Below are 27972 nucleotides of genomic sequence, written 5' to 3' on the forward strand. Positions count from 1 at the left end.
TTTAATCTAAGTCCCCTGGGGACCATTTCTCCATTAATATACTTTTGAATAAAAGTTAATTCTGCTTTATATTTCATCTCTTTAATTAGATTCATTTCTAAACTATCCATTAACTCTGATAATATGGGTTCAGTGTCTGTATTAGCGCTAGGATGAAGATCCATGCTTTCTAAAATATTGTGTCTTACACTAAAAATATCCATATTAAATAACTAGGGATAGTTATTAGCTATACAATTCGGTAACTATTTTTTATATATTTATGTCAATATCTATATAGTTATCTGTATGTTTGTGTAAAAAATAAATTAGGAGTTCAGAACAGAGGAGAGAGGATATGTTTAATAGACAAATTGAATACACTGCGTTCCTCTGGATCTCACTAATATACTACCTTCCTAGCTTACTCAATTAAAACGTTATCCCCTCAAAAAAACGTTCAAATCACTAAAATTGGAAAAGATCATTTGTAGAGTAGCGCCCCAACTATACTCAGGGCTGAAGGTTAAATAAAAGCACATATAAGTTAAACATATATAAACTCAGTTATAATTTATTTAAAACAAAAATATAAATATATCAAAATTCCCAAATAATGAATTCTTACTTCAAACCTCTATATATACAAAATATTTATTGAAGCATGATATGTGTCACCTAAAAAATTAAAAATCAATCCTAAACAAATAAATAATCCTAAACAAATAATTTATCTAATAACAATAGTTGTGGCCACAACTTTATATTTATATGATAAAATCGAGTGATATTAATTTCCAAACTCTGATCTTTTATAGGCAGTAAGAGGACTCTTATAAATGTCCTGATTAGCTCACAGTTTGCAATTCTCCTTTTGGAATTTTCTTAAGGATACTATATTCTCAATGTTAATATTAGTGTTGTTAAATAGTTTCAGTTGAGTATATACACACCGGGTAGCGTCACTTTAGCCGTTAGGTTTTCACACTCAGTTTTAGATCACAGAACCAATCAGCTATTGGTATTTGGACAACTCCCTTATTTGAATTTCCAATGCCGGTTAGAAACTTTGCAGAGTTATGGCAATTGTAACAATAATTCTCAGTATTTTTGCAAGAAATTAAGTGTTCTCCTTTGTATCCAAACAGTCTTTTTCTACTATTCACTTTCTAACCGCTTTAACTTTTAAAAGAGAAAACGCTCTTACCTCGTCTGTGTCTCCTATTTCTCTTAGGCGGCTTCTTAATTCAAGCCTTACCTGGACACTTTTGAGCGATTCTCTGCAGTTATTGGGTATCGTGGAAAGCTGAATAAGTAAATTGTAGTCCTGACAGCTGCAGCTTGTCTTTGTGATATGCTCCTAGTTCAATTTCTTCCGATGTTGTAATAGTTAATTCAAAGAGCAGAGTTGTAATCCTTCCTTCACTTCTACGCGTTTCAGCATCCCATAGATGCCTTTATCAAGATGACAGGAAGTTGGCTCTGGTCCATCTTTTATTTCCGCTCATTAAAGGGATAGGTTTCCTGGTTCTTAAAGGGATAATCGTTTCTGAAACAATTGCATTCGTTGTATTTTGAATGCATGTATTCTCTTACTGCCATATTTTATTTTAAGAGTATAATGCACTCTAAAAAACTAAGTATTTATTATTAAAAATATCCAATAAAATAGAAGAAGTTATAATTACTAAAAAATTCAAAAAGTTTCATACAATAAATAAAAAATTCCATACAATCAAATAAGAAAGAACTAATTGATGTCTGAGCTAGATAGTAGATTTGTAATTATATTATAAGATAAATTCTATGTCATATTTACATTATAGAGGAATCATAGGGCAGTATATTGTTAAAATTGTACTTAAAATCAATTCAATCTGATTCGTTATAAATTATCTACAAATACTTTATTGCACTAGATTTCAGCACTATTACACTATTTAGCAAATATTTCAACAAATGCTATACATAAAATTCTATATCATATATTCATTATAGAAGAGTCATAGGGTGGTTTATTTTCAAATGTATTTAAAAATAATTCAATTTAAAAATAATTCAATTCATATTGTTTATAAATTATCTAAAATTGCTTCATCACACTGTTATAAAAATTGATTAATCAAACTATAAAATTATTGTGATATCTAAAATATCTAAAACAATTTATTATCTCCGTTAGTTAAAACATCTAAAATATCTAAAATATCTAAAACCTCCCGATTATCTAAAAATATATCTATCTAAAATAATGATTATATTCATCAAATAAATGGGTTTAAATCCAATTCAGCATTTAGACCATTTGGGGTTAGGGTATTAAAATTAAAGATCAATTCAGCTTCGGTGAGGAGGAGGGTATTAGTTATATCACCCCCTCTATGTAAATTTACTTTTTTTAGGCCCCAATATTTTAACCCTTTAGTACTCTGATTATGACATTCCTTAAAGTGTTTGGATAGCAAGTGATCCTCAAAACCCCATTCAATGTTAAGTAGGTGTTGTCTTATCCTGTCCCTTAATGGGCGACTAGTTTGACCTATATATTGTTTTTCGCATGGACATTGGATTATGTACACCATATTGTTGTCAGTGCATCTTAGAATCTCTTTAATATTAAATTTAAAATTGGAGTGGCTAGCTTGTACACTCTTAGTTTTCTTGCTAAACTTACAGGCCTTACAGCTCAAGCAAGGGAAAAAACCTTCTAGTTTTTGGCCTGTTAGAGTAATATCCCTCTTATTCCCTTTCTTCTGGCAAAATTCACTTGGGGACAGTAAGTTTTTTAAAGATTTCGCTTTTTTATATATTATTTGTGGTTTTTCGCTAATTTGGTCACAGAGTAAAGGATCTTTCTTAACCAAGTACCAGTGCTTATTCAAAATTTTCTTGATTAACTTATGGTCAGAGCTAAAACTAGTGATAAAAGCTGTGTCTTTAATGGAGATTTCTTGACCCTTATTCCTATTGGACTTAGTTTTGGGTTTTAAGAGTTGTTTCCTATCTTTTTGTTCTACCTCTAACATTGCTGTTTCTATATTTATTTCGTCATATCCTCGTTCAATAAATTTTTCTTTCAAAACTTTAGCTTGTTCTTTGTATATTGCTATATCTGTGCAGTTTTTCCTTAGTCGCAGGAATTGGCCCTTAGGGATATTCATTTTCCATAAATCCAGATGACAACTTTGGAAGTGGATATAGTTATTAGCATCCACTTCCTTGAAAAAAGTTTTTGTTAATATTTGGTTTTGTTCTATATAGATATGGATGTCTAAAAAATTAATTTTATTATTACTTAATTCATGTGTGAAAGTTAAACCCCATGTGTTTTTATTTAAATCTTGTATAAATAAATCGAGAAGTTCTTCGCCTCCTTTCCATATAATAAAAATGTCATCTATGTATCTTTTAAACATGATTAAATTATTGTTCCAATGTGATTGCAAGATATTCTCCAGTTCAAAAAGACCCATAAAAATATTCGCATAACTTGGTGCGAATTTAGTACCCATTGCTGTGCCTTTTGTTTGGATAAAAAATTCCCCATTAAAATTAAAATAATTATTATTCAAGATAAAATCAATACATTGTAATATTAAATCCGCCTGTACTGTTGGAATATCCTCATCATTATGTAAAAAATGTTTAACTGCTCCTAAACCTAAACTATGAATTATGTTTGTGTACAAGGAGTTTACGTCGCAAGTTGCGAGGATATATTCCTCCTTCCACACTATTTCACCTAATAAATTTAGGAAATGTGTCGAATCTTTAATATGGGAGGGTAATGTTACTACATATTTTTGCAGGAAACTATCTACATATGCTGACATATTAGAGGTTAGTGAGTTAATACCCGATACTATCGGCCTACCTGGTGGATTTGAAAGTGACTTGTGAATTTTTGGCAAATAATAAAAAATGGGAGTTTTTGGATATAAATTATTTAAAAAACTAAATTCCTTATCATTAAGTATTTTTTCTTTTTTTGCAAATTGTAATATCATTTCTAATTTTCTCATTTGATTATTCACCGGGTTAGATTTCAATCTTTTATACGTGCTTGTATCATTAAGTAGTCTGTAGGCCTCTTTCACATAGTCTTCTGTATTTAAAATTACTAACCCTCCACCCTTATCCGCTGGCTTCAATATAATATCTGGGTTGTTTTTCAAATCTCTTATTGTGTCATTTTCCTTCTTTGTTATATTTGGGTACTTATTCTTTTTTAATGTGCATTTTTGGAGATCTTCTTTAATGGACTTCTCAAATATTTCGAGGTATTTTCCCTTATCTTGTGTTGGGTAATAGGTAGATTTAGGTCTTAGTGTAGTATGGGTGTATTGTGTGCCAAATTGTGAGTCAGATAAGGCTGTATATTCGATTGGATTTTTTAAATAATGCCTTTTTAATGTCAATTTCCTTATATATTGGTTGATATTTATCATAGTTTCGAATTTATTCAGCCTTCTTGTTGGAGCAAAGGATAGACCCATACGTAACACCTTTTCTTGTTCTTTATTAAGTGCAAGATTGCTCAAATTAAAAATTCCAGTAGGTGTTAGTTTCTTTTCCTTTATCTTACTCTCTTGTTTCCTTGTCTTTCTCCTCCCTCTCCCTCTTCTTCCTCTAGCCTTCTTTTTCCTTTTTGGGATTTTATATCTAAATCGTGTTTCTCTTTTCTTTGTCCCCATGGGGTTTCTCTTCCTGTTGAGGTCCCCCCTAAAAAATGGATATCTGGCTCATTAACTGCCTCTCTATTCTCATTCTCATTATCTCTTTGGTTTTCCAATGGTTTAAACCTGTTGTATAGTGGTATATTATCTCCATCTGAATAATTCCTATTTTCATAATGTCTGTTTTCTTCATAATGTCTATTTCCCTCATATTGTCTATAGTTATTTTCTTCAAAATTTCTATAGTGATTCGGCATTCTTTGTCTGTTCATATTTATCCATTCTGAATTGTAGTAAGATTCTTGTTGTGTATGATTTCTGTAATAAGGTGTATTTTGAGAGTAGTCTCTTCTTGGTGTCTTATTTTGATATGTATTTTCTCTGTATGTATTTCTATTAGTGTATTCTCTCCCTTTATGTGGAAACTGATTATAATTATTATTTACCCATGTTCCTGGGTTCCTCCTATTTTGCCAATATGGACCTTTATTATTTTGATAACCCTCAGTATTTCTCCTTATCTGATATCCTTCATTTGTTCTTTCTCTTCTCATGTTATTAATGTCTGTATTCCTCCATTCAGGAATGTGGTTCTTTTTTAATTTATTCTGATTATTGACCTTATTCTCTTTTCTGAATAATTTAATAATCGTTTGTTCTCTATTGGATATAAGTGAATTTTCTACTGTAATGTTATCCTGATCTATATCCGTATCTACATTTGTTTCTACTATGTCTTTTTTCTGATAATCTTGTTCATCTCTTGTAAATTTTTTCCATTTTATCTCAATTATTTCTTTTTTTGTATTTGTAATATTAATTATAATCTGTTTCTGTTTTTCTTTAAACAAAGGGTTATCTGTTTCTTTTACTAGTTTGCCTCTGTGTTCTTCAATTAGCTTACTAGTATTGGTAAGTGAGCGTGTTCTCGCTTTTATAATAATTTTCATTAAATCTAATGAGGCTTTTTGTAAAACCTCACACCATTCTAGGTTATGATCTGGTTCTAGATTGAAGGTACAATTCTTTTTTAATCTAAGTCCCCTGGGGACCATTTCTCCATTAATATACTTTTGAATAAAAGTTAATTCTGCTTTATATTTCATCTCTTTAATTAGATTCATTTCTAAACTATCCATTAACTCTGATAATATGGGTTCAGTGTCTGTATTAGCGCTAGGATGAAGATCCATGCTTTCTAAAATATTGTGTCTTACACTAAAAATATCCATATTAAATAACTAGGGATAGTTATTAGCTATACAATTCGGTAACTATTTTTTATATATTTATGTCAATATCTATATAGTTATCTGTATGTTTGTGTAAAAAATAAATTAGGAGTTCAGAACAGAGGAGAGAGGATATGTTTAATAGACAAATTGAATACACTGCGTTCCTCTGGATCTCACTAATATACTACCTTCCTAGCTTACTCAATTAAAACGTTATCCCCTCAAAAAAACGTTCAAATCACTAAAATTGGAAAAGATCATTTGTAGAGTAGCGCCCCAACTATACTCAGGGCTGAAGGTTAAATAAAAGCACATATAAGTTAAACATATATAAACTCAGTTATAATTTATTTAAAACAAAAATATAAATATATCAAAATTCCCAAATAATGAATTCTTACTTCAAACCTCTATATATACAAAATATTTATTGAAGCATGATATGTGTCACCTAAAAAATTAAAAATCAATCCTAAACAAATAAATAATCCTAAACAAATAATTTATCTAATAACAATAGTTGTGGCCACAACTTTATATTTATATGATAAAATCGAGTGATATTAATTTCCAAACTCTGATCTTTTATAGGCAGTAAGAGGACTCTTATAAATGTCCTGATTAGCTCACAGTTTGCAATTCTCCTTTTGGAATTTTCTTAAGGATACTATATTCTCAATGTTAATATTAGTGTTGTTAAATAGTTTCAGTTGAGTATATACACACCGGGTAGCGTCACTTTAGCCGTTAGGTTTTCACACTCAGTTTTAGATCACAGAACCAATCAGCTATTGGTATTTGGACAACTCCCTTATTTGAATTTCCAATGCCGGTTAGAAACTTTGCAGAGTTATGGCAATTGTAACAATAATTCTCAGTATTTTTGCAAGAAATTAAGTGTTCTCCTTTGTATCCAAACAGTCTTTTTCTACTATTCACTTTCTAACCGCTTTAACTTTTAAAAGAGAAAACGCTCTTACCTCGTCTGTGTCTCCTATTTCTCTTAGGCGGCTTCTTAATTCAAGCCTTACCTGGACACTTTTGAGCGATTCTCTGCAGTTATTGGGTATCGTGGAAAGCTGAATAAGTAAATTGTAGTCCTGACAGCTGCAGCTTGTCTTTGTGATATGCTCCTAGTTCAATTTCTTCCGATGTTGTAATAGTTAATTCAAAGAGCAGAGTTGTAATCCTTCCTTCACTTCTACGCGTTTCAGCATCCCATAGATGCCTTTATCAAGATGACAGGAAGTTGGCTCTGGTCCATCTTTTATTTCCGCTCATTAAAGGGATAGGTTTCCTGGTTCTTAAAGGGATAATCGTTTCTGAAACAATTGCATTCGTTGTATTTTGAATGCATGTATTCTCTTACTGCCATATTTTATTTTAAGAGTATAATGCACTCTAAAAAACTAAGTATTTATTATTAAAAATATCCAATAAAATAGAAGAAGTTATAATTACTAAAAAATTCAAAAAGTTTCATACAATAAATAAAAAATTCCATACAATCAAATAAGAAAGAACTAATTGATGTCTGAGCTAGATAGTAGATTTGTAATTATATTATAAGATAAATTCTATGTCATATTTATATTATAGAGGAATCATAGGGCAGTATATTGTTAAAATTGTACTTAAAATCAATTCAATCTGATTCGTTATAAATTATCTACAAATACTTTATTGCACTAGATTTCAGCACTATTACACTATTTAGCAAATATTTCAACAAATGCTATACATAAAATTCTATATCATATATTCATTATAGAAGAGTCATAGGGTGGTTTATTTTCAAATGTATTTAAAAATAATTCAATTTAAAAATAATTCAATTCATATTGTTTATAAATTATCTAAAATTGCTTCATCACACTGTTATAAAAATTGATTAATCAAACTATAAAATTATAGTGATATCTAAAATATCTAAAACAATTTATTATCTCCGTTAGTTAAAACATCTAAAATATCTAAAATATCTAAAACCTCCCGATTATCTAAAAATATATCTATCTAAAATAATGATTATATTCATCAAATAAATGGGTTTAAATCCAATTCAGCATTTAGACCATTTGGGGTTAGGGTATTAAAATTAAAGATCAATTCAGCTTCGGTGAGGAGGAGGGTATTAGTTATATCACCCCCTCTATGTAAATTTACTTTTTTTAGGCCCCAATATTTTAACCCTTTAGTACTCTGATTATGACATTCCTTAAAGTGTTTGGATAGCAAGTGATCCTCAAAACCCCATTCAATGTTAAGTAGGTGTTGTCTTATCCTGTCCCTTAATGGGCGACTAGTTTGACCTATATATTGTTTTTCGCATGGACATTGGATTATGTACACCATATTGTTGTCAGTGCATCTTAGAATCTCTTTAATATTAAATTTAAAATTGGAGTGGCTAGCTTGTACACTCTTAGTTTTCTTGCTAAACTTACAGGCCTTACAGCTCAAGCAAGGGAAAAAACCTTCTAGTTTTTGGCCTGTTAGAGTAATATCCCTCTTATTCCCTTTCTTCTGGCAAAATTCACTTGGGGACAGTAAGTTTTTTAAAGATTTCGCTTTTTTATATATTATTTGTGGTTTTTCGCTAATTTGGTCACAGAGTAAAGGATCTTTCTTAACCAAGTACCAGTGCTTATTCAAAATTTTCTTGATTAACTTATGGTCAGAGCTAAAACTAGTGATAAAAGCTGTGTCTTTAATGGAGATTTCTTGACCCTTATTCCTATTGGACTTAGTTTTGGGTTTTAAGAGTTGTTTCCTATCTTTTTGTTCTACCTCTAACATTGCTGTTTCTATATTTATTTCGTCATATCCTCGTTCAATAAATTTTTCTTTCAAAACTTTAGCTTGTTCTTTGTATATTGCTATATCTGTGCAGTTTTTCCTTAGTCGCAGGAATTGGCCCTTAGGGATATTCATTTTCCATAAATCCAGATGACAACTTTGGAAGTGGATATAGTTATTAGTATCCACTTCCTTGAAAAAAGTTTTTGTTAATATTTGGTTTTGTTCTATATAGATATGGATGTCTAAAAAATTAATTTTGTTATTACTTAATTCATGTGTGAAAGTTAAACCCCATGTGTTTTTATTTAAATCTTGTATAAATAAATCGAGAAGTTCTTCGCCTCCTTTCCATATAATAAAAATGTCATCTATGTATCTTTTAAACATGATTAAATTATTGTTCCAATGTGATTGCAAGATATTCTCCAGTTCAAAAAGACCCATAAAAATATTCGCATAACTTGGTGCGAATTTAGTACCCATTGCTGTGCCTTTTGTTTGGATAAAAAATTCCCCATTAAAATTAAAATAATTATTATTCAAGATAAAATCAATACATTGTAATATAAAATCCGCCTGTACTGTTGGAATATCCTCATCATTATGTAAAAAATGTTTAACTGCTCCTAAACCTAAACTATGAATTATGTTTGTGTACAAGGAGTTTACGTCGCAAGTTGCGAGGATATATTCCTCCTTCCACACTATTTCACCTAATAAATTTAGGAAATGTGTCGAATCTTTAATATGGGAGGGTAATGTTACTACATATTTTTGCAGGAAACTATCTACATATGCTGACATATTAGAGGTTAGTGAGTTAATACCCGATACTATCGGCCTACCTGGTGGATTTGAAAGTGACTTGTGAATTTTTGGCAAATAATAAAAAATTGGAGTTTTTGGATATAAATTATTTAAAAAACTAAATTCCTTATCATTAAGTATTTTTTCTTTTTTTGCAAATTGTAATATCATTTCTAATTTTCTCATTTGATTATTCACCGGGTTAGATTTCAATCTTTTATACGTGCTTGTATCATTAAGTAGTCTGTAGGCCTCTTTCACATAGTCTTCTGTATTTAAAATTACTAACCCTCCACCCTTATCCGCTGGCTTCAATATAATATCTGGGTTGTTTTTCAAATCTCTTATTGTGTCATTTTCCTTCTTTGTTATATTTGGGTACTTATTCTTTTTTAATGTGCATTTTTGGAGATCTTCTTTAATGGACTTCTCAAATATTTCGAGGTATTTTCCCTTATCTTGTGTTGGGTAATAGGTAGATTTAGGTCTTAGTGTAGTATGGGTGTATTGTGTGCCAAATTGTGAGTCAGATAAGGCTGTATATTCGATTGGATTTTTTAAATAATGCCTTTTTAATGTCAATTTCCTTATATATTGGTTGATATTTATCATAGTTTCGAATTTATTAAGCCTTCTTGTTGGAGCAAAGGATAGACCCATACGTAACACCTTTTCTTGTTCTTTATTAAGTGTAAGATTGCTCAAATTAAAAATTCCAGTAGGTGTTAGTTTCTTTTCCTTTATCTTACTCTCTTGTTCCCTTGTCTTTCTCCTCCCTCTCCCTCTTCTTCCTCTAGCCTTCTTTTTCCTTTTTGGGATTTTATATCTAAATCGTGTTTCTCTTTTCTTTGTCCCCATGGGGTTTCTCTTCCTGTTGAGGTCCCCCCTAAAAAATGGATATCTGGCTCATTAACTGCCTCTCTATTCTCATTCTCATTATCTCTTTGGTTTTCCAATGGTTTAAACCTGTTGTATAGTGGTATATTATCTCCATCTGAATAATTCCTATTTTCATAATGTCTGTTTTCTTCATAATGTCTATTTCCCTCATATTGTCTATAGTTATTTTCTTCAAAATTTCTATAGTGATTCGGCATTCTTTGTCTGTTCATATTTATCCGTTCTGAATTGTAGTAAGATTCTTGTTGTGTATGATTTCTGTAATAAGGTGTATTTTGAGAGTAGTCTCTTCTTGGTGTCTTATTTTGATATGTATTTTCTCTGTATGTATTTCTATTAGTGTATTCTCTCCCTTTATGTGGAAACTGATTATAATTATTATTTACCCATGTTCCTGGGTTCCTCCTATTTTGCCAATATGGACCTTTATTATTTTGATAACCCTCAGTATTTCTCCTTATCTGATATCCTTCATTTGTTCTTTCTCTTCTCATGTTATTAATGTCTGTATTCCTCCATTCAGGAATGTGGTTCTTTTTTAATTTATTCTGATTATTGACCTTATTCTCTTTTCTGAATAATTTAATAATCGTTTGTTCTCTATTGGATATAAGTGAATTTTCTACTGTAATGTTATCCTGTTCTATATCCGTATCTACATTTGTTTCTACTATGTCTTTTTTCTGATAATCTTGTTCATCTCTTGTAAATTTTTTCCATTTTATCTCAATTATTTCTTTTTTGTATTTGTAATATTAATTATAATCTGTTTCTGTTTTTCTTTAAACAAAGGGTTATCTGTTTCTTTTACTAGTTTGCCTCTGTGTTCTTCAATTAGCTTACTAGTATTGGTAAGTGAGCGTGTTCTCGCTTTTATAATAATTTTCATTAAATCTAATGAGGCTTTTTGTAAAACCTCACACCATTCTAGGTTATGATCTGGTTCTAGATTGAAGGTACAATTCTTTTTTAATCTAAGTCCCCTGGGGACCATTTCTCCATTAATATACTTTTGAATAAAAGTTAATTCTGCTTTATATTTCATCTCTTTAATTAGATTCATTTCTAAACTATCCATTAACTCTGATAATATGGGTTCAGTGTCTGTATTAGCGCTAGGATGAAGATCCATGCTTTCTAAAATATTGTGTCTTACACTAAAAATATCCATATTAAAACTAGAAGGTTTTTTCCCTTGCTTGAGCTTTAAGGCCTGTAAGTTTAGCAAGAAAACTAAGAGTGTACAAGCTAGCCACTCCAATTTTAAATTTAATATTAAAGAGATTCTAAGATGCACTGACAACAATATGGTGTACATAATCCAATGTCCATGCGAAAAACAATATATAGGTCAAACTAATCGCCCATTAAGGGACAGGATAAGACAACACCTACTTAACATTGAATGGGGTTTTGAGGATCACTTGCTATCCAAACACTTTAAGGAATGTCATAATCAGAGTACTAAAGGGTTAAAATATTGGGGCCTAAAAAAAGTAAATTTACATAGAGGGGGTGATATAACTAATACCCTCCTCCTCACCGAAGCTGAATTGATCTTTAATTTTAATACCCTAACCCCAAATGGTCTAAATGCTGAATTGGATTTAAACCCATTTATTTGATGAATATAATCATTATTTTAGATAGATATATTTTTAGATAATCGGGAGGTTTTAGATATTTTAGATATTTTAGATGTTTTAACTAACGGAGATAATAAATTGTTTTAGATATTTTAGATATCACAATAATTTTATAGTTTGATTAATCAATTTTTATAACAGTGTGATGAAGCAATTTTAGATAATTTATAAACAATATGAATTGAATTATTTTTAAATTGAATTATTTTTAAATACATTTGAAAATAAACCACCCTATGACTCTTCTATAATGAATATATGATATAGAATTTTATGTATAGCATTTGTTGAAATATTTGCTAAATAGTGTAATAGTGCTGAAATCTAGTGCAATAAAGTATTTGTAGATAATTTATAACGAATCAGATTGAATTGATTTTAAGTACAATTTTAACAATATACTGCCCTATGATTCCTCTATAATGTAAATATGACATAGAATTTATCTTATAATATAATTACAAATCTACTATCTAGCTCAGACATCAATTAGTTCTTTCTTATTTGATTGTATGGAATTTTTTATTTATTGTATGAAACTTTTTGAATTTTTTAGTAATTATAACTTCTTCTATTTTATTGGATATTTTTAATAATAAATACTTAGTTTTTTAGAGTGCATTATACTCTTAAAATAAAATATGGCAGTAAGAGAATACATGCATTCAAAATACAACGAATGCAATTGTTTCAGAAACGATTATCCCTTTAAGAACCAGGAAACCTATCCCTTTAATGAGCGGAAATAAAAGATGGACCAGAGCCAACTTCCTGTCATCTTGATAAAGGCATCTATGGGATGCTGAAACCCGTAGAAGTGAAGGAAGGATTACAACTCTGCTCTTTGAATTAACTATTACAACATCGGAAGAAATTGAACTAGGAGCATATCACAAAGACAAGCTGCAGCTGTCAGGACTACAATTTACTTATTCAGCTTTCCACGATACCCAATAACTGCAGAGAATCGCTCAAAAGTGTCCAGGTAAGGCTTGAATTAAGAAGCCGCCTAAGAGAAATAGGAGACACAGACGAGGTAAGAGCGTTTTCTCTTTTAAAAGTTAAAGCGGTTAGAAAGTGAATAGTAGAAAAAGACTGTTTGGATACAAAGGAGAACACTTAATTTCTTGCAAAAATACTGAGAATTATTGTTACAATTGCCATAACTCTGCAAAGTTTCTAACCGGCATTGGAAATTCAAATAAGGGAGTTGTCCAAATACCAATAGCTGATTGGTTCTGTGATCTAAAACTGAGTGTGAAAACCTAACGGCTAAAGTGACGCTACCCGGTGTGTATATACTCAACTGAAACTATTTAACAACACTAATATTAACATTGAGAATATAGTATCCTTAAGAAAATTCCAAAAGGAGAATTGCAAACTGTGAGCTAATCAGGACATTTATAAGAGTCCTCTTACTGCCTATAAAAGATCAGAGTTTGGAAATTAATATCACTCGATTTTATCATATAAATATAAAGTTGTGGCCACAACTATTGTTATTAGATAAATTATTTGTTTAGGATTATTTATTTGTTTAAGATTGATTTTTAATTTTTTAGGTGACACATATCATGCTTCAATAAATATTTTGTATATACAGAGGTTTGAAGTAAGAATTCATTATTTGGGAATTTTGATATATTTATATTTTTGTTTTAAATAAATTATAACTGAGTTTATATATGTTTAACTTATATGTGCTTTTATTTAACCTTCAGCCCTGAGTATAGTTGGGGCGCAACTGTACAAATGATCTTTTCCAATTTTACTGACTTAATTTGTTTGACAGCTAGGTGTCAATCTTCCAAAGCACAAGGGTCCACTGCTAGCAGGCGTTAGGTGTATACCATTGCAAGTTTATCGATAACTGATAAATTGCTCCCCTTTAAAACAATGGAGTCCCCAAGAATGGGCTTTAGAAGAGGTCGCAATCTACAGGATCTTCTTATGTTAACAGACCCTACGCATGCATACTTCAAGGAATCATGGTTAAAGACGCAGAAGCCGGGATGTTTCAAGTGTATCAGCTGTATCACTTGCAATTCAATGATCCAAAGCAGTTCGTTTCATCATCCACATTCCAATCAGGGGTATAAGATCAAATGCCACCTAACCTGTTCAACTAAATATGTGGTGTATTTGTGGGAAAAACGATGTGGGTAAAATGGACGATGATATTAAGAAAAGAATGGCTCATCATCGTAGTGCAAGCAGAATGGCTTTGGAGAAAAGGAAAACAGACCAACCAGTGGAGAGGCACTTTCTGGAGATGAACCACACAGTGAAGGATCTACGTTTCATACTAATTAATCATGTACCCCCCCGGGACAAGGTGGGGACAGGAAGAAGAGGCTCTTACAGTTGAAGACACAATGAATTTTTACCCTGGGAACTGTACATCCAGGAGGCCTGAAAACTAGGGTGGATTGGCACTGTTTCATGTAATACATACTGACATGGGAAGCTTTCTACCATACTCAATGAAGACATGGGGCGGTAAAGTATAGCTAATAATATTACAGGTCTTGCTTAGCCTAGTAAAGGTATATAATTTGGTTTAGTGTTGGGTATATCCGCACTAAGTTAATATATGAAAATATAACAGATGTTTCTGTCCCATTTGCAGAGCTATGATTTAGCTATGGTATGACATGTAAGGCTCTCATTGCTGCCCATTGTTCTACTGTGTAGGTTTTTCTATTTTGTAGGTTTTTCCACTTTGTAGATTGTTCTACTCTGTATATTTTTCTATTCTGTATATTTTGCAATTCTCTAGTCTGTATGTTTATATGTTACTCTATCCCCTGTAATCTGATTGCTACATAGTTTAGCCCCATTGCTTTAAGGTTGTTCCATTTGTATATATATTTACTATGGTTCCTTTGACAGTTATATATATATATATATATATATATATATATATATATATATATGTGCCCTCCCTGTAGTCTTTGATAAACTTTTTATGACAGTGACTATATAACAGAGCCGGTATATTTATCGCTATACTGTCTGATGCAGTGGGTGGGTGAAGAATATGGATCAGTTGATTGAGGGTTTATGCGGTCTGACATCTGATTGCATGGTGTTCCTTATGATTGGCCTATTCAGGGGGCATCTATGACATAACTGGACACGCCCCTTGGTGCAATAAGACGGAAAGATATTACGGTGTACACACTGAATGTGTAAAAGGTGGCTAGAACGAAGGTCTATATATATATTTATATAAATAAGCACTGTTTTGTTCACTTTATGGTTGTCTGAGGAAGGGGCGAATGCTCCAAAACGTCACACAATAAAGTTGCTGTGGTCTAAATTTAGAGAGTGCTATTGTCGCATTGTGTATACTGTGATATTTTTGCACCCTGGTATTTGTCTTACTAGCGAGTGGGAGTGCTCTATCCACCTATTTGTATATATATATATATCTTTTTTTTCATATAGCTATATAGGTGTATGTGTGTAAACCATTGCACAATAAGGCACTCTCAGTTTTTTTATCCTTTAATAGTGATGTTTCAGGGGGGTGCCCCTTTTTCAGACTTAATACTATTATTAAGTCTGAAGAAGAGGCATCACCCCTGAAACATCACTTTTACAGGATTAAAAAAACATAGTTTATATATACACATATACACTAGCACACACACTAGTGTTTAAAAGTTTGGGGTCACTTAGAAATTTCTGTGTTTACTAAAAAAGCAATTTTTTTGTCCAATGAAATAATATTAAATTGATCAGAAAAACAGTGTAGACATTGTTTATGTTGTAAATTACTATTGTAGCTTAAAATCACTGATTTTTTATGGAATATCTACATAGGCATAAAGAGGCCCATTATCAGAAACCATCTGTCCTGTGTTCCAATTGCATGTTGTGTTTTCTAATCTATGTTTATCATTTAAAAAGGCTAATTACTCATTACAAAACCCTTTTGCAATTATGTTAGCACAGCTGAAAACTGTGGTGCTGATTAAAAAAGCTATAAAGCTGGCCTTCATTAGACTAGTTGGGTATCTGGAGCATCACCAATTATGGGTTTGATTACAGGCTCAAGATGGGCAGAAACAAAAAACTTTCTTATGAAAATCTTCAGTCTATTCTTGTTCTGAGAAATGAAGGCTATTCCATCCGACATTTCCAAAAACCTAAACATCTTATACAATGCTGTGTACTACTCCCTTCACAGAACAACGCAAACTGGATCTAACTAGAAAAGAAAGAGGAGTATGAGGCTCATTGAACAACTGAGCAAGAGGACAAATCCATTACAGTGTCTAGTTTGAAAAACAGACGCCTCACAGAAGAAAAAAACATTTCTTTGACTGGCAAATAAAAAGAAAAGATTAGGATTGGAAAAGAACACAGACACTGGATAGGGAAGATTGGAAAAAAGTGTTATGGACAGACAAATCTAAGTTTGAGGTGTGTGGATCACAAAGAAGAACATTTTTGAATTGGAGACCAAATGAAAAGATGCTGCAGGAGTGCTACACGCAACCTGCAAAGCATGGTGAAGGCAATGTGATGGTCTGAGGGTGCTTTAGTGGTGGTAAATTCAGAGATTTCTACAAGTTAAAAGGGACCTTGAAGAAGGAAGACTATCACTCCATTTTGCAATGCCATTCAATAACCTGTGGATGGCACTTAAATAGAGCCAATTTCCTCCTACAACAGGATAATGACCCAAAGCTCAGCTCCAAACTATGCAAGAACTATTTAGGGAAGAAGCAGTCAGCTAGTATTCTGTCTTTAATGGAGTGGCCAGCACAGTCACAAGATCTCAACCCTTTTGAGCTGTTGTGGGAGCAGCTTGACCGTATGGTATGATAAAGGCTCACCAGAAACACGCGGCATCAAGCTCCATACGGAGCTTGATAAATTGACCCCTTGGAATAATGTGTTAACAGAATGCTAGCTTAATCTTATGTTACTTTTGATACAGCATAAAAACAAACTACTAGAACAGACTAGAAGAGAAATAGCAGAATTACCTCTAGAAATGAACAAACTGTTGCAGAGTTTGCCAGGTTTGACGCTATACTGAGAGGGTTTGTTGCCAAAGGCAGGGCATCCATTATGGAAAATAAACAAACAAAATATATCAGGGACAAGTATGATTATACATCTAACGCTGTTTATATATGGAATAAGAAGCAAAGGGATACATATAGACAGAATCAGCCTAGATTTGGGAGGAGAAGAAGGGGTAACCATAATCACAAAAAAAGACAACAATAAATCTAAAAATGTGACCTTTTCAGGTAGTGACACAGACTATTCCACAGATGAGAAACTCTCAGACAATGAATTAACTAGTGTTGCAAAACAAGGGATACTAAAGAACATAAATTGTAGGCCCTTCACATTTTGCTAGCAAAGAAATTACCTCCATACATACTAACTATGCCTATTCACTAAATAGCAATAATACACAACCTCCAGCAGTTAGACCCAAGGACACATCTATACACTATGTTAATCCTGCACCTGCCCATAATAGAGCAGAACAGGTAATGCTGGAACAGGTTTTTCACCAGGACAATCAGGGAGGGGGAGGAATAGGAGGGAAAAGTACATATCCTACTATACAGCACAGTCAGGAGAGATACCAACTGAGAGGGACAAAACCACAAACAAAATACAAATGAACAAATATAAAAAAATAATATCTCCTCCTTTTCCCTGAGTAATGATCAGATCAAAGTTCTTGGTCTTGGTTTAAGTTTCTCCCCATCTAATAATTTCAATGTCTTTCAAACCCTTTTTGATTTAAACAGACTAGTTAGAACTATCACACTAAGGAATTTTCAGACAATACTACCCTCACTCAATTGGAGCCTGATCATATTCAGCCAATTGACCCCAGTGGATTTAATGAAACTTGTGATATAGTCACTTTACAGCAACTCCAGATGGAAGCTAATAGAGAGGCAGGATAAAAATAGAGAGAACCTTCTTTTAAAAAGATCCAAAATAGGGGCAATATTATAGAAACATTCTATAATAGGGTAGAGAAAGATCTAGTGTCTCTGAAAGAAAATACAAAACACCACAAACACAATTTGAGTGCCAATGAAAGGAAGGCCCTTATGGAATTAAAAGATAACACAGATTTAACTATAAGAAAAGCAAAGGAGGAATAGTGGTGGTCATGGATTGGGAACAATATGTGGGAGGGAGTATGTCAACTTACAAACCCCAAAGAGTATTCAATTCTAAGGGGAGACCCCATCTCAATCTTTCAAGCAGAGCTGAAAGACATTTTGGATGAAGGGCTGGAACAGGGGTTCCTAGATGCAGCAACAGCAGAATATCACCCAAGAATCCCCCTGTTCCATCACTTTCCGAAGGTCCATAAATCTTTGGAAAACATCAAAGGACGCCCCATTGTGAGTGGAATTGATTCCCTCCTTGGTAACATGTCAGAATGGGTAGATTATATTTTCCAGCCCCTGGTCACCACCTGTCATGATAACAAGGCCTGTCTCTTTAAGGAGCTATGTTCCCTAAATTAGTCCTGGCTATAAAGGAGCCTGCAACATTCAATACCTTGCTTGGTATTGAAGTTGCATGCTTCCCTGCACAGCCGATCACACTGAGGACTCTGACTTCCCTCTGTGCTGCACTACTCACGCTGTCTGCGTGACATCTTGCCACTTCCGGTTTAACGGACATCCGCACTTCCGGTTACACAGCCCAGGACGCTGCAGCTCTGTAGGCTGCTCTCCCCTCAATCTACCTCAGCGGTTTGCCTACAAACAATCTGAACCACCACTGTTAAACTTTTTCTCCCTCCGGAGGTGAGTCTTTGCTGGACACTTTTTCCTAGATATTTTTGTCATAAAAACGTTTTGTTATTATATTCATTTTTTCCACAAAAACGTTACTTTATCTCTTGTTTGCTGGACATTATCTCTTTTTGTACTTTTTGTCTCATACTTATTGTTTGCTACAATCCTATTTTTTCTTTTATTTTACTTTTATATTTTTTCTATTATGCAGTCCTAAACCTTTAGAACTAAAACTGTAATCCATTCATTTACTACTTTTGGTGAGAACCACAATCAAACTCACTTATATTGGCCACATACAGTTTTAGTTCTCATATCAAACTCCACTCACTAAGTTTATATGTGTGTATTTTCAGATAAATACCCACTATAGATTATGTGAGACACAACCTTTATTTTATGGCCTGCTATAACAATTATTTTTTTATATATTTGATCTAAAAACTCTAACTGTAAGTTAGTGTGTGTTACACCACCCTTCCTTCACACCTCAGAGACACCAAACATGTGCTCCAATTGATTAAGGATGTTAAGTGGACAGAAAGATCGAGATGGCTCACAGAATCCCCAATGACAAGGGCCTGGAGGCCATCTGCTTCTTCCTGGAAAATTACACTGACTTTTCGGAAGATTTCAATGTCTATATCATTAAGATCGTGTTTTTTTTTTTTTTTTTGCTCGCTCACAACTTTTTCCAATTTGAAGGGATGTACTACCTCCAAAGATGTGGAACATCCATGGGAGGGAAATTCGCTCCCTCGTATGTGAACCTGTTTTTAGGCTGTTGGGAGTTTTTCCACATCTTTAGAGATAGTAACCCCTACAGGCATCATATATTGCTGTATAAGTGGTATATAGATGACCTGTTGTTTATCTGGACAGGTCCAGAGGAACATATTGATTTGTTTCTGAAATATTTGAATAACAATGAAATCGGCTTTGGGTTTACTTTCCAACATAATTCTAAGCAAATTAACTACTTGGATCTGTTTTTGGTAGGATTAGAGAATGGGTCCATTAAATCCTTAGTGTACCGTAAGCCCATCTCAGGAAATTCGGTCTTACCCGGCACTAGTTGCCATCCTAAACACATACCCCTGACCATTGCCAAAGGTGAGTTCACCAGTCTTAAAAGAAATTGCTCTGATCAAGGGGATTTGAAAGACTCTCTAGAGATTTAGAAAAGAGACTTAGGGATAGCAAAGCAATACAGAAAGCCAAATGGTCATTATCAACTAAATCCAGAGAAAGCTTATTAGAGCATAAACATCATAACAAGAACAAATTTGATGGTGTCACATTTGTCATGGAGCATAGTGCCCAGTACACTCACATCTGCGATATAGTACGAAAACATTTTTCAATACTTATGGCAGATGACAAGTTAATAGACACTGTTAAAAACTGCCTAAGGGGCTCATACAAAAAAGAGTCCAACATTGGGATCACTTTTATTACCAACACTACTTCCCAATAAAAAAACATTCAAATAGCTCCTGGCTAAAACATCTAGGTATGTTTAAATGCAGGCACCAAAAGTGCAAACCATGTGAATTTGTCAAGGTGACTAAAACTTTTACGAGCAATGTTACCAATAAGGTTTTCAACATTGGTGCCTGCATGAACTGCACCTCGAAATACGTGGTGTATCAAATTGAATATGCCCATTGTAGAATCCAGTATGTGGGACTCACCTCCAGAGACATAAATATTAGGATCAGGGAGCATTTCTCTTCCTTTAAGACCACCAGATCAACCACCCCAATAGTCCAACATTTTGGAATCTATCACAAAGGCAGTCTCAACACCTTTACATGGTGTGTATAGAGAAAATACAAAGACCCAAAAAGAAATGGGGATATGGACCGCCTTCTAGCCAAAATGGAGGCATACTGGATTTTTACACTGGGAACCAGAGTACACATGGGTCTTAACTCAAGATACAATGTTATGAACCATTGGGAGTAATCTGGAGCATCCTTGGCAATAGCTTGCAGGCTTTTGTGCAAATTAAGGGTACTACTTACACATTTTGTATACATACTATAATGTTAAACACATATTATCCACTCTTTACCTGTATATTACTCTCCTTATGTAACATAGCCCATGGGATTTCCGCCTTAGGACAATTAGTTCAGGGATTAATGTATAGGTTTACAAACGAAGGTAGAGTAGGATCTAGTATTAGGTTGTATCGCAGCCTTACAATCTTTTAACCATCACTGCCACTATATGATTATGTGTATTACATGATATTTTGCCATTTATTCTGTTTTCTTGACCATGGTTAATGTTATCTAGTTAATTCAGATGTAGGATAAGACATTATGCAAAAATTGCTCTATGCTTTCCATATTGAAGTATGCCAATGCAGAAAAGCACATAGTAGAGCTTTGTTTAACCTAATAGGAGTAAGTGTTTTTTTATCTTCATTGGTATCTCCTATGCTATAATATTGCTAGGGCGTGCCTTACACGCCAAAGGAGATTTAAGTATCTCACTAATAGTATGTATTCACCATTTGCTAACTGTTATAGGTTCTGTAAAGAAGTTGAGGGACAACTTGTATCCTATATTGGGATTTATCTGTCTATGTTCTTTAACTGACACTAGGACCCAGTATCAGAACTACCCACAATTAATGGGAGTGAGACGATCGCTGAAGTAATAACTTTTTGTACTGGGCTCCTGCAGCCTATAGATAATAGCATAGTTTCCCTGCACTCTGATGTAGGAATGGGGTGCTGTGTTAAGGTTAACCAATATTCTGAGAGACATGTTAGTTGGTGGATGACACTCTGTTTTTCTTCTGTATATGATAAAATATGTCCGCAATTAACCAGTTATCTGTTTGGCGCTGTCAAATATTTCGCATCAGCTGGTTATAAGACAAGTTCATTGTAATAGGGTCAGGCACAAATGGGCGTTGTTTTTTTAAACCAATTAGCAACCGCTTAGGTCATTTTACACATGTGTGAATTAAGGCACTATAAGCTATGACTACGGCTGTGTAAGCCAAAACGCGTAAGCCGTTCAGTGCTACGCCACTTGAGTGCTTGAATGTTCTTTTTGTGGGTTGCAGTGCCCTCCTTGACATTATATGTTTTAATTTTTGTCACAATACCTCTTTATCTATTTTAAGTACACCAGACTTTTAAGCCAACAGGAGTCCCTTGGTTTTTTCACTACCCTAATATATAGGATTGTCATAAGAAAAATATTTTATTAAGTACTACAATTGCAGCCCAAGAGACCAAACCATATGGTGGTTGCCCATAGGTGGATTGTCAGCAAATACGTTAGCTTCATTTACTTTTATCCATGCTCCAATATCTTAATTTTACATGTATTTTCATCATGCATTGCCAACTAAATCAAAATTAGTTTTACATTAGTTTGCTTGTCAAACAAGCACATTTATTTAATAAGTATTTATATATGATAAATATTGAGACATGTATTTAATAAGTATTTATATATGATAAATACTGAGACGTATTTAATAAGTATTTATATATGATAAATACTGAGACATGTATTTAATAAGTATTTATATATGATAAATATTGAGACATGTATTTAATAAGTATTTATATATGATAAATACTGAGACATGTATTTAATAAGTATTTATATATGATAAATATTGAGACATGTATTTAATAAGTATTTATATATGATAAATATTGAGACATGTATTTAATAAGTATTTATATATGATAAATATTGAGACATGTATTTAATAAGTATTTATATATGATAAATATTGAGACATGTATTTAATAAGTATTTATATATGATAAATACTGACAAATTTATTTAGTAAGTATTTATATATGATAAATACTGACCTAAAATAGAGCTGCACTTTATATATCCCTTCTATTTTGGCAATAATATTTCTCCTTTGATTTATTTGTGCACATTTTCTTTTATAACCTTGTTTAAATGTAGTTGTAAATTAGTTTCATAAGCAAAATAAAATGGATTCCTACCTCTTTCAGCTTGTTTCTCATCTTTAACACAAACATTATGTAAAGAGCCAATTGGATCACAGTCACATGGTCTGCAGGGGTTGGGATGAGTAGGTGACACCTATTAAATGAAATCAGAAGTTAATTGCTAACAAACATGATGTTTTTATACTTAAAATACATTATGATACTCAGAAACATATGCCATGTTCTCTGTAGCTAAATGTTAACAGCAACATGGAATGGAACATGAGTAATTCCATGCTCAAAGGAACATTTTGTTCACTTTTCATTTTCTCCAGAAAAGCAAATTAAATTAAATCTTAATGTTTGTTTCCTTTGGCAAGACAATTATGCAATATCTGTTCAGATTGTCAGGTTGTTGTTGTTTCATTCTGCATTGGTAAAATTATACTGTTTTGAACCTTAAACATTTTTATAGAAATGAGAAATAATACATTCTGATGGAAATAAAATGCACATGTAGTCTAGGTAAGTATTTAATATGTAATTTACTTTGTATATAATTAACAGTTCTACTGAAAGGCTGTTTCATATGTAAACTTAAAGGGACACTGAACCCAAATTTTTTATTTTGTGATTCAGATAGAGCATGACATTTTAAGCAACGTTCTAATTTACTCCTATTATCAAATTGTCTTTATTCTCTTGGTATCTTTATTTGAAATGCAAGAATGTAAGTTTAGATGCCGGCCCATTTTTGGTGAACAACCTAGGTTGTCCTTGCTGATTGGTGGATAAATTCATCCGCCAATCAAAAACTGATGTCCAGCTTAGACACCTTCTTTTTCAAATAAAGATAGCAAGAGAATGAAGAAACATTGATAATAGGAGTAAATTAGAAAGTTGCTTAAAATTGCATGCTCTATCTGAATCAGGAAAGAAAAAATTTGGGTTCAGTGTCCCTTTAACTTCATCATAATAGAAAATGTTGTACATGAATTAGCAAAAATACTTCTAATAAAAGCTATATGTCATAAGACATATATAGTCATATATAGAAGCACATTGGTGCCCTTTGCAGAAGATGAAAACATGTAAAAAAAACATATTTTTGCAATATTCATTTTTAATAAAGTATTCACATTAAATATTGCACATTCCAATGTTCTGTGTATATATATATTTTTATATATATATATATATTTATATATTGGTAGCAATATATATTGTATAAAAAATGTATCATATATATATATATATATTTATATATATATATATATATATATATAATTATGTATTTATGAATAAATAGAACATATTCTGCAATGTAAAAACATTGGAATGTGAAATATTGTAATATATTTTCATGTTGGGTTAGTGCACATGAGAATATGTGATCGGGTTTGCATGTGAGTAGGGTCCACTTTTTTTTCTCCATTGACTCTGATTGGTAGGAGTGTAGTGCCCCAGATAGAAATAAAGATGATGAGGCCTATTTATCAAGCCGTCAATTTACTTGCATTCAACGGCACCAATACGCTCGCCTAACATCGCTGCCGATGAATACGTTCTCCATATTTAACAAAAAAGTTGTCAAAAAGCCAAGCACCAAGTACGGGCAATGAGCAACGTACTGTTGTTAACTAACCGTCATCGATCTCGCTGCTATTCGGCTTTTTCACAGCTTTATTTGTATACTGTCACTAAACCCCGCCACTATACTAAAATGTATAACCCTTATCCCGCCGCTCCCGGACCCCGCCGTAACTAAATAAAGTTATTAACCCCTAAACCGCCGCTCCCGGAGCCCACAGCAACTCTAATAAAGTTATTAACTCCTAAACCGCTGCAATTACATAAAGTTATTAACCCCTATCCTGCCACTCCCGGACCCCGCTGCAACTAACTAAAGGTATTAACCCCTAAACCTCTGGCCTCCCACATCACTAGCACTTACTAAACCTATTAACCCCTAAACCACCAGACCCCCAAATCGCCATAAACTAAATTAACCTATTAACCCCTAAACCTAACAACCCCTTAACTTTACATTAAATATTAACTCATCCCTATCTTATAATAAATTTAAACTTACCTTTAGGTTTAAATTAAACTATATTAAACTATTAATTAATCTACCCTAACTGTTATACTAAAATTACATTAAACTATATTAAACTATTAATTAATCTACCCTAACTATTATACTAAATTACATTAAACTATATTAAACTATTAATTAATCTACCCTGTTATACTAAAATTACATTAAACTATATTAAACTATTAATTAATCTACCGAAACTGTTATACTAAATTAGATTAAACTATATTTAACTATTAATTAATCTACCCTAACTATTATACTAAAAATAATTAATTGTTTAATATAGTTTAATATAATTTAGTATAATAGGGTAGATTAATTAATAGTTTAATATAGTTTAATGTAATTTGGTATAACAGTTAGGGTAGATTAATTAATATTATTATTATTATCAGGTATTTGTAGAGCGCCAACAGATTCCGCAGCGCTGTAAACATAGTCAATCTACAGGATAGCTTTTGCAGGGATCAAGTGGTAGAGGGCCCTGCCGAGAGTTGCACTGTTGTAGTCGGCTCTTATGAAGGCAATCTGCAAACAGCTGGGCTCATAGGCTAACATTCTAAGGGGTTCAAGGGGAAAGCAATGGAGTTAGGAAAGGTTAGTGTTGGTTGTAAGCATCCCTAAATAGTAGAGTTTTTAGGGAGCGCTGGAAGCTGTTAAAACTAGGGGAGAGTCTTGTGGAGCGAGACAGGGAGTTCCACAAGATGGGGGCCAGTCTGGAGAAGTCCTGTAGACGGGAATGTGAGGAAGTAACAAGAGAGGAGGAGAGGAGGAGATCCTGAGCTGATCGAAGGGTACTGGAGGGAGAGTATCTGGAGACAAGTTCTGAGATGTAGGGGGAGCAGTGCAGTTGAGAGCTTTGTATGTCAGAGTGAGGATGTTGTGTTTAATCCTAGAGGCAAGAGGAAGCCAGTGAAGGTATTGGCAGAGAGGCACAGCAGATGAAGATCGACGAGTAAGGAAGATGAGCCTGGCGGAGGCATTCATAATGGATTGTAAAGGAGCTGTGCGGCAGCTAGGTAGATCAGAGAGGACGGAGTTGCAGTAGTCAAGGCGGGAAATGATGAGAGAGTGGATTAAAATCTTAGATGTATCTTGTGTAAGGAAATGTCTAATTTTAGCAATGTTTTTAAGGTGGAAGCGGCAGGCTTTAGCCAAGGACTGAATGTGAGGAGTGAAGGAAAGATCTGAGTCAAGTGTGACCCCAAGACAATGGGCATGCGGGGTAGGAGTAATGATGGAATTTTCAACAGTTATAGTTTATTATAGTTTAATGTAATTTTAGTATAACAGTTAGGGTAGATTAATTAATAGTTTAATATAGTTTAATGTAATTTAGTATAATAGTTGGGGTAGATTAATTAATAGTTTAATATAGTTTAATGTAATTTAGTATAACAGTTAGGGTAGATTAATTAATAGTTTAATATAGTTTAATTTAAATCTAAAGGTAAGTTTAAATTTATTATAAGATAGGGATGAGTTAATATTTAATGTAAAGTTAAGGGGTTGTTAGGTTTAGGTGTTAATAGGTTAATTTAGTTTATGGCAATGTGGGGGTCTGGCGGTTTAGGGGTTAATAGGTTTAGTAAGTGCTAGTGATGTGGGAGGCCAGGGGTTTAGGGTTTAATACATGTATTTAGTTGCGATGGGCTCCGGGAGTGGCGGGATAGGGGTTAATAGCTTTATGTAGGTGGTGGCGGGGTCTGTGAGCGGCGGGATAGGGGTTAATAACTTTATGTAGGTGGCAGCAGGGTCTGTGTGCAGCGGGATAGGGGTTAATAACTTTATGTAGGTGGCGGGGGGGTCCGTGAGCGGTGGGGTAGGGGTTAATAACTTTATGTAGGTGGCGGCGGGGTCCGTGAGCAGCAGGATAGGGGTTAAACTGAGCCAGTGAGTATTTTACATAAAAAGGAAAATTCAAGAACAAGGGGTCATGATCTCAAGCTGAAGGGTAGTAGATTCAGGAGTAATTTGCAGAAGCACTTCTTACAGAAAGGGTGATTGATTCATGGAATAAACTTCCACAAGAGGTAGTAATGACAAACAGTGTGGGGACTTTAAGAATGCCTGGGACAAGCATAAGGCTATCCTACAAACTAGATACGTTTATATTTTTAGGAAATATGAGACAGACTTGCTGGGCCTATGGCTCTTATCTGCCGTCAATATCTATGTTTCTATGTATTTCATGTATGTATAGTATGTATTTTATGTTTTGTAATTAAAAGAAAACTTTATTTTTTTTTATTTTTTAATGGTAAATTGAAGGTATGTATAAACACTGTTAGTCTTAATTTATTTATTTATTTGATCAGCTATGACGGTATATATAGTTTAACCAATATCCACATTAATCACCTACTTTTGATTTTAAATACAGACAATACACTTTATTGATTCATGGTAACGGACACTGTTATATGTATCACTAAACTTTAGATATTCTTTAATCAACAGTTCTTATCACTAGCATGTTAACCCCCTAAAAATAAAGAATAACAATAGCACAAAACCCCATCCCGATGATATTCCAGAAGATCAAGGTGCAAATTGTTTTGGTCTTCAGATTTTATTACCTAAAATAAAATGTAAAAAATTATCATGTGGAAATCATGATATTCTATTATAACTTGTAAGTTACAATGAAATGCCTCTAAGTTATTCAGTATTTTCTCCAAGAACGTACTGTTGATATATATATATATATACTGTGTATTAATATATATATATATATATATATATATATATATATACTGTGTATATATATATATATATATACTGTATATATATATATATATATATTTATATATTTATAGTAATACCCTATCTGCTAGAGATTGAGAGCAATTTTAAATATAATTAATAGATCAGCATGTTATACATAAGATTATTTATTCTAATCAGTAATTATTCTAATGTACAGCTTTATTTTAGATTAAAGTGACAGTCAACACTAGAGATAACATTATCCGATATTTAAAAATAAAAAACGAAGATCCGCCTGCACCATACCCCTTTTGCCTTGTCTACTTGCTTCTCCTAGTAATCATCGTCGATAACTTCTATAATATGA

At 32.9% G+C, this 27972-nt stretch overlaps 1 protein-coding gene across 6 annotated transcripts in view; it reads right to left on the reverse strand.

Moving 5' to 3' along the window:
• Positions 1-27972, reverse strand: part of LAMA2 (laminin subunit alpha 2) — a 1406020-nt gene that overhangs the window by 872236 nt on the left and 505812 nt on the right. For all 6 annotated transcript variants that reach the window (XM_053710700.1, XM_053710701.1, XM_053710696.1 and 3 more), the window contains exon 9: positions 22847-22946. In XM_053710700.1, the coding sequence (XP_053566675.1) occupies positions 22847-22946 (100 nt within the window). The remainder of the gene's footprint in view (positions 1-22846; positions 22947-27972) is intronic.

The sequence above is a fragment of the Bombina bombina genome, chromosome 4 (genome assembly GCF_027579735.1).
Source record: "Bombina bombina isolate aBomBom1 chromosome 4, aBomBom1.pri, whole genome shotgun sequence".
Taxonomy (NCBI): Eukaryota; Metazoa; Chordata; class Amphibia; order Anura; family Bombinatoridae; genus Bombina; species Bombina bombina.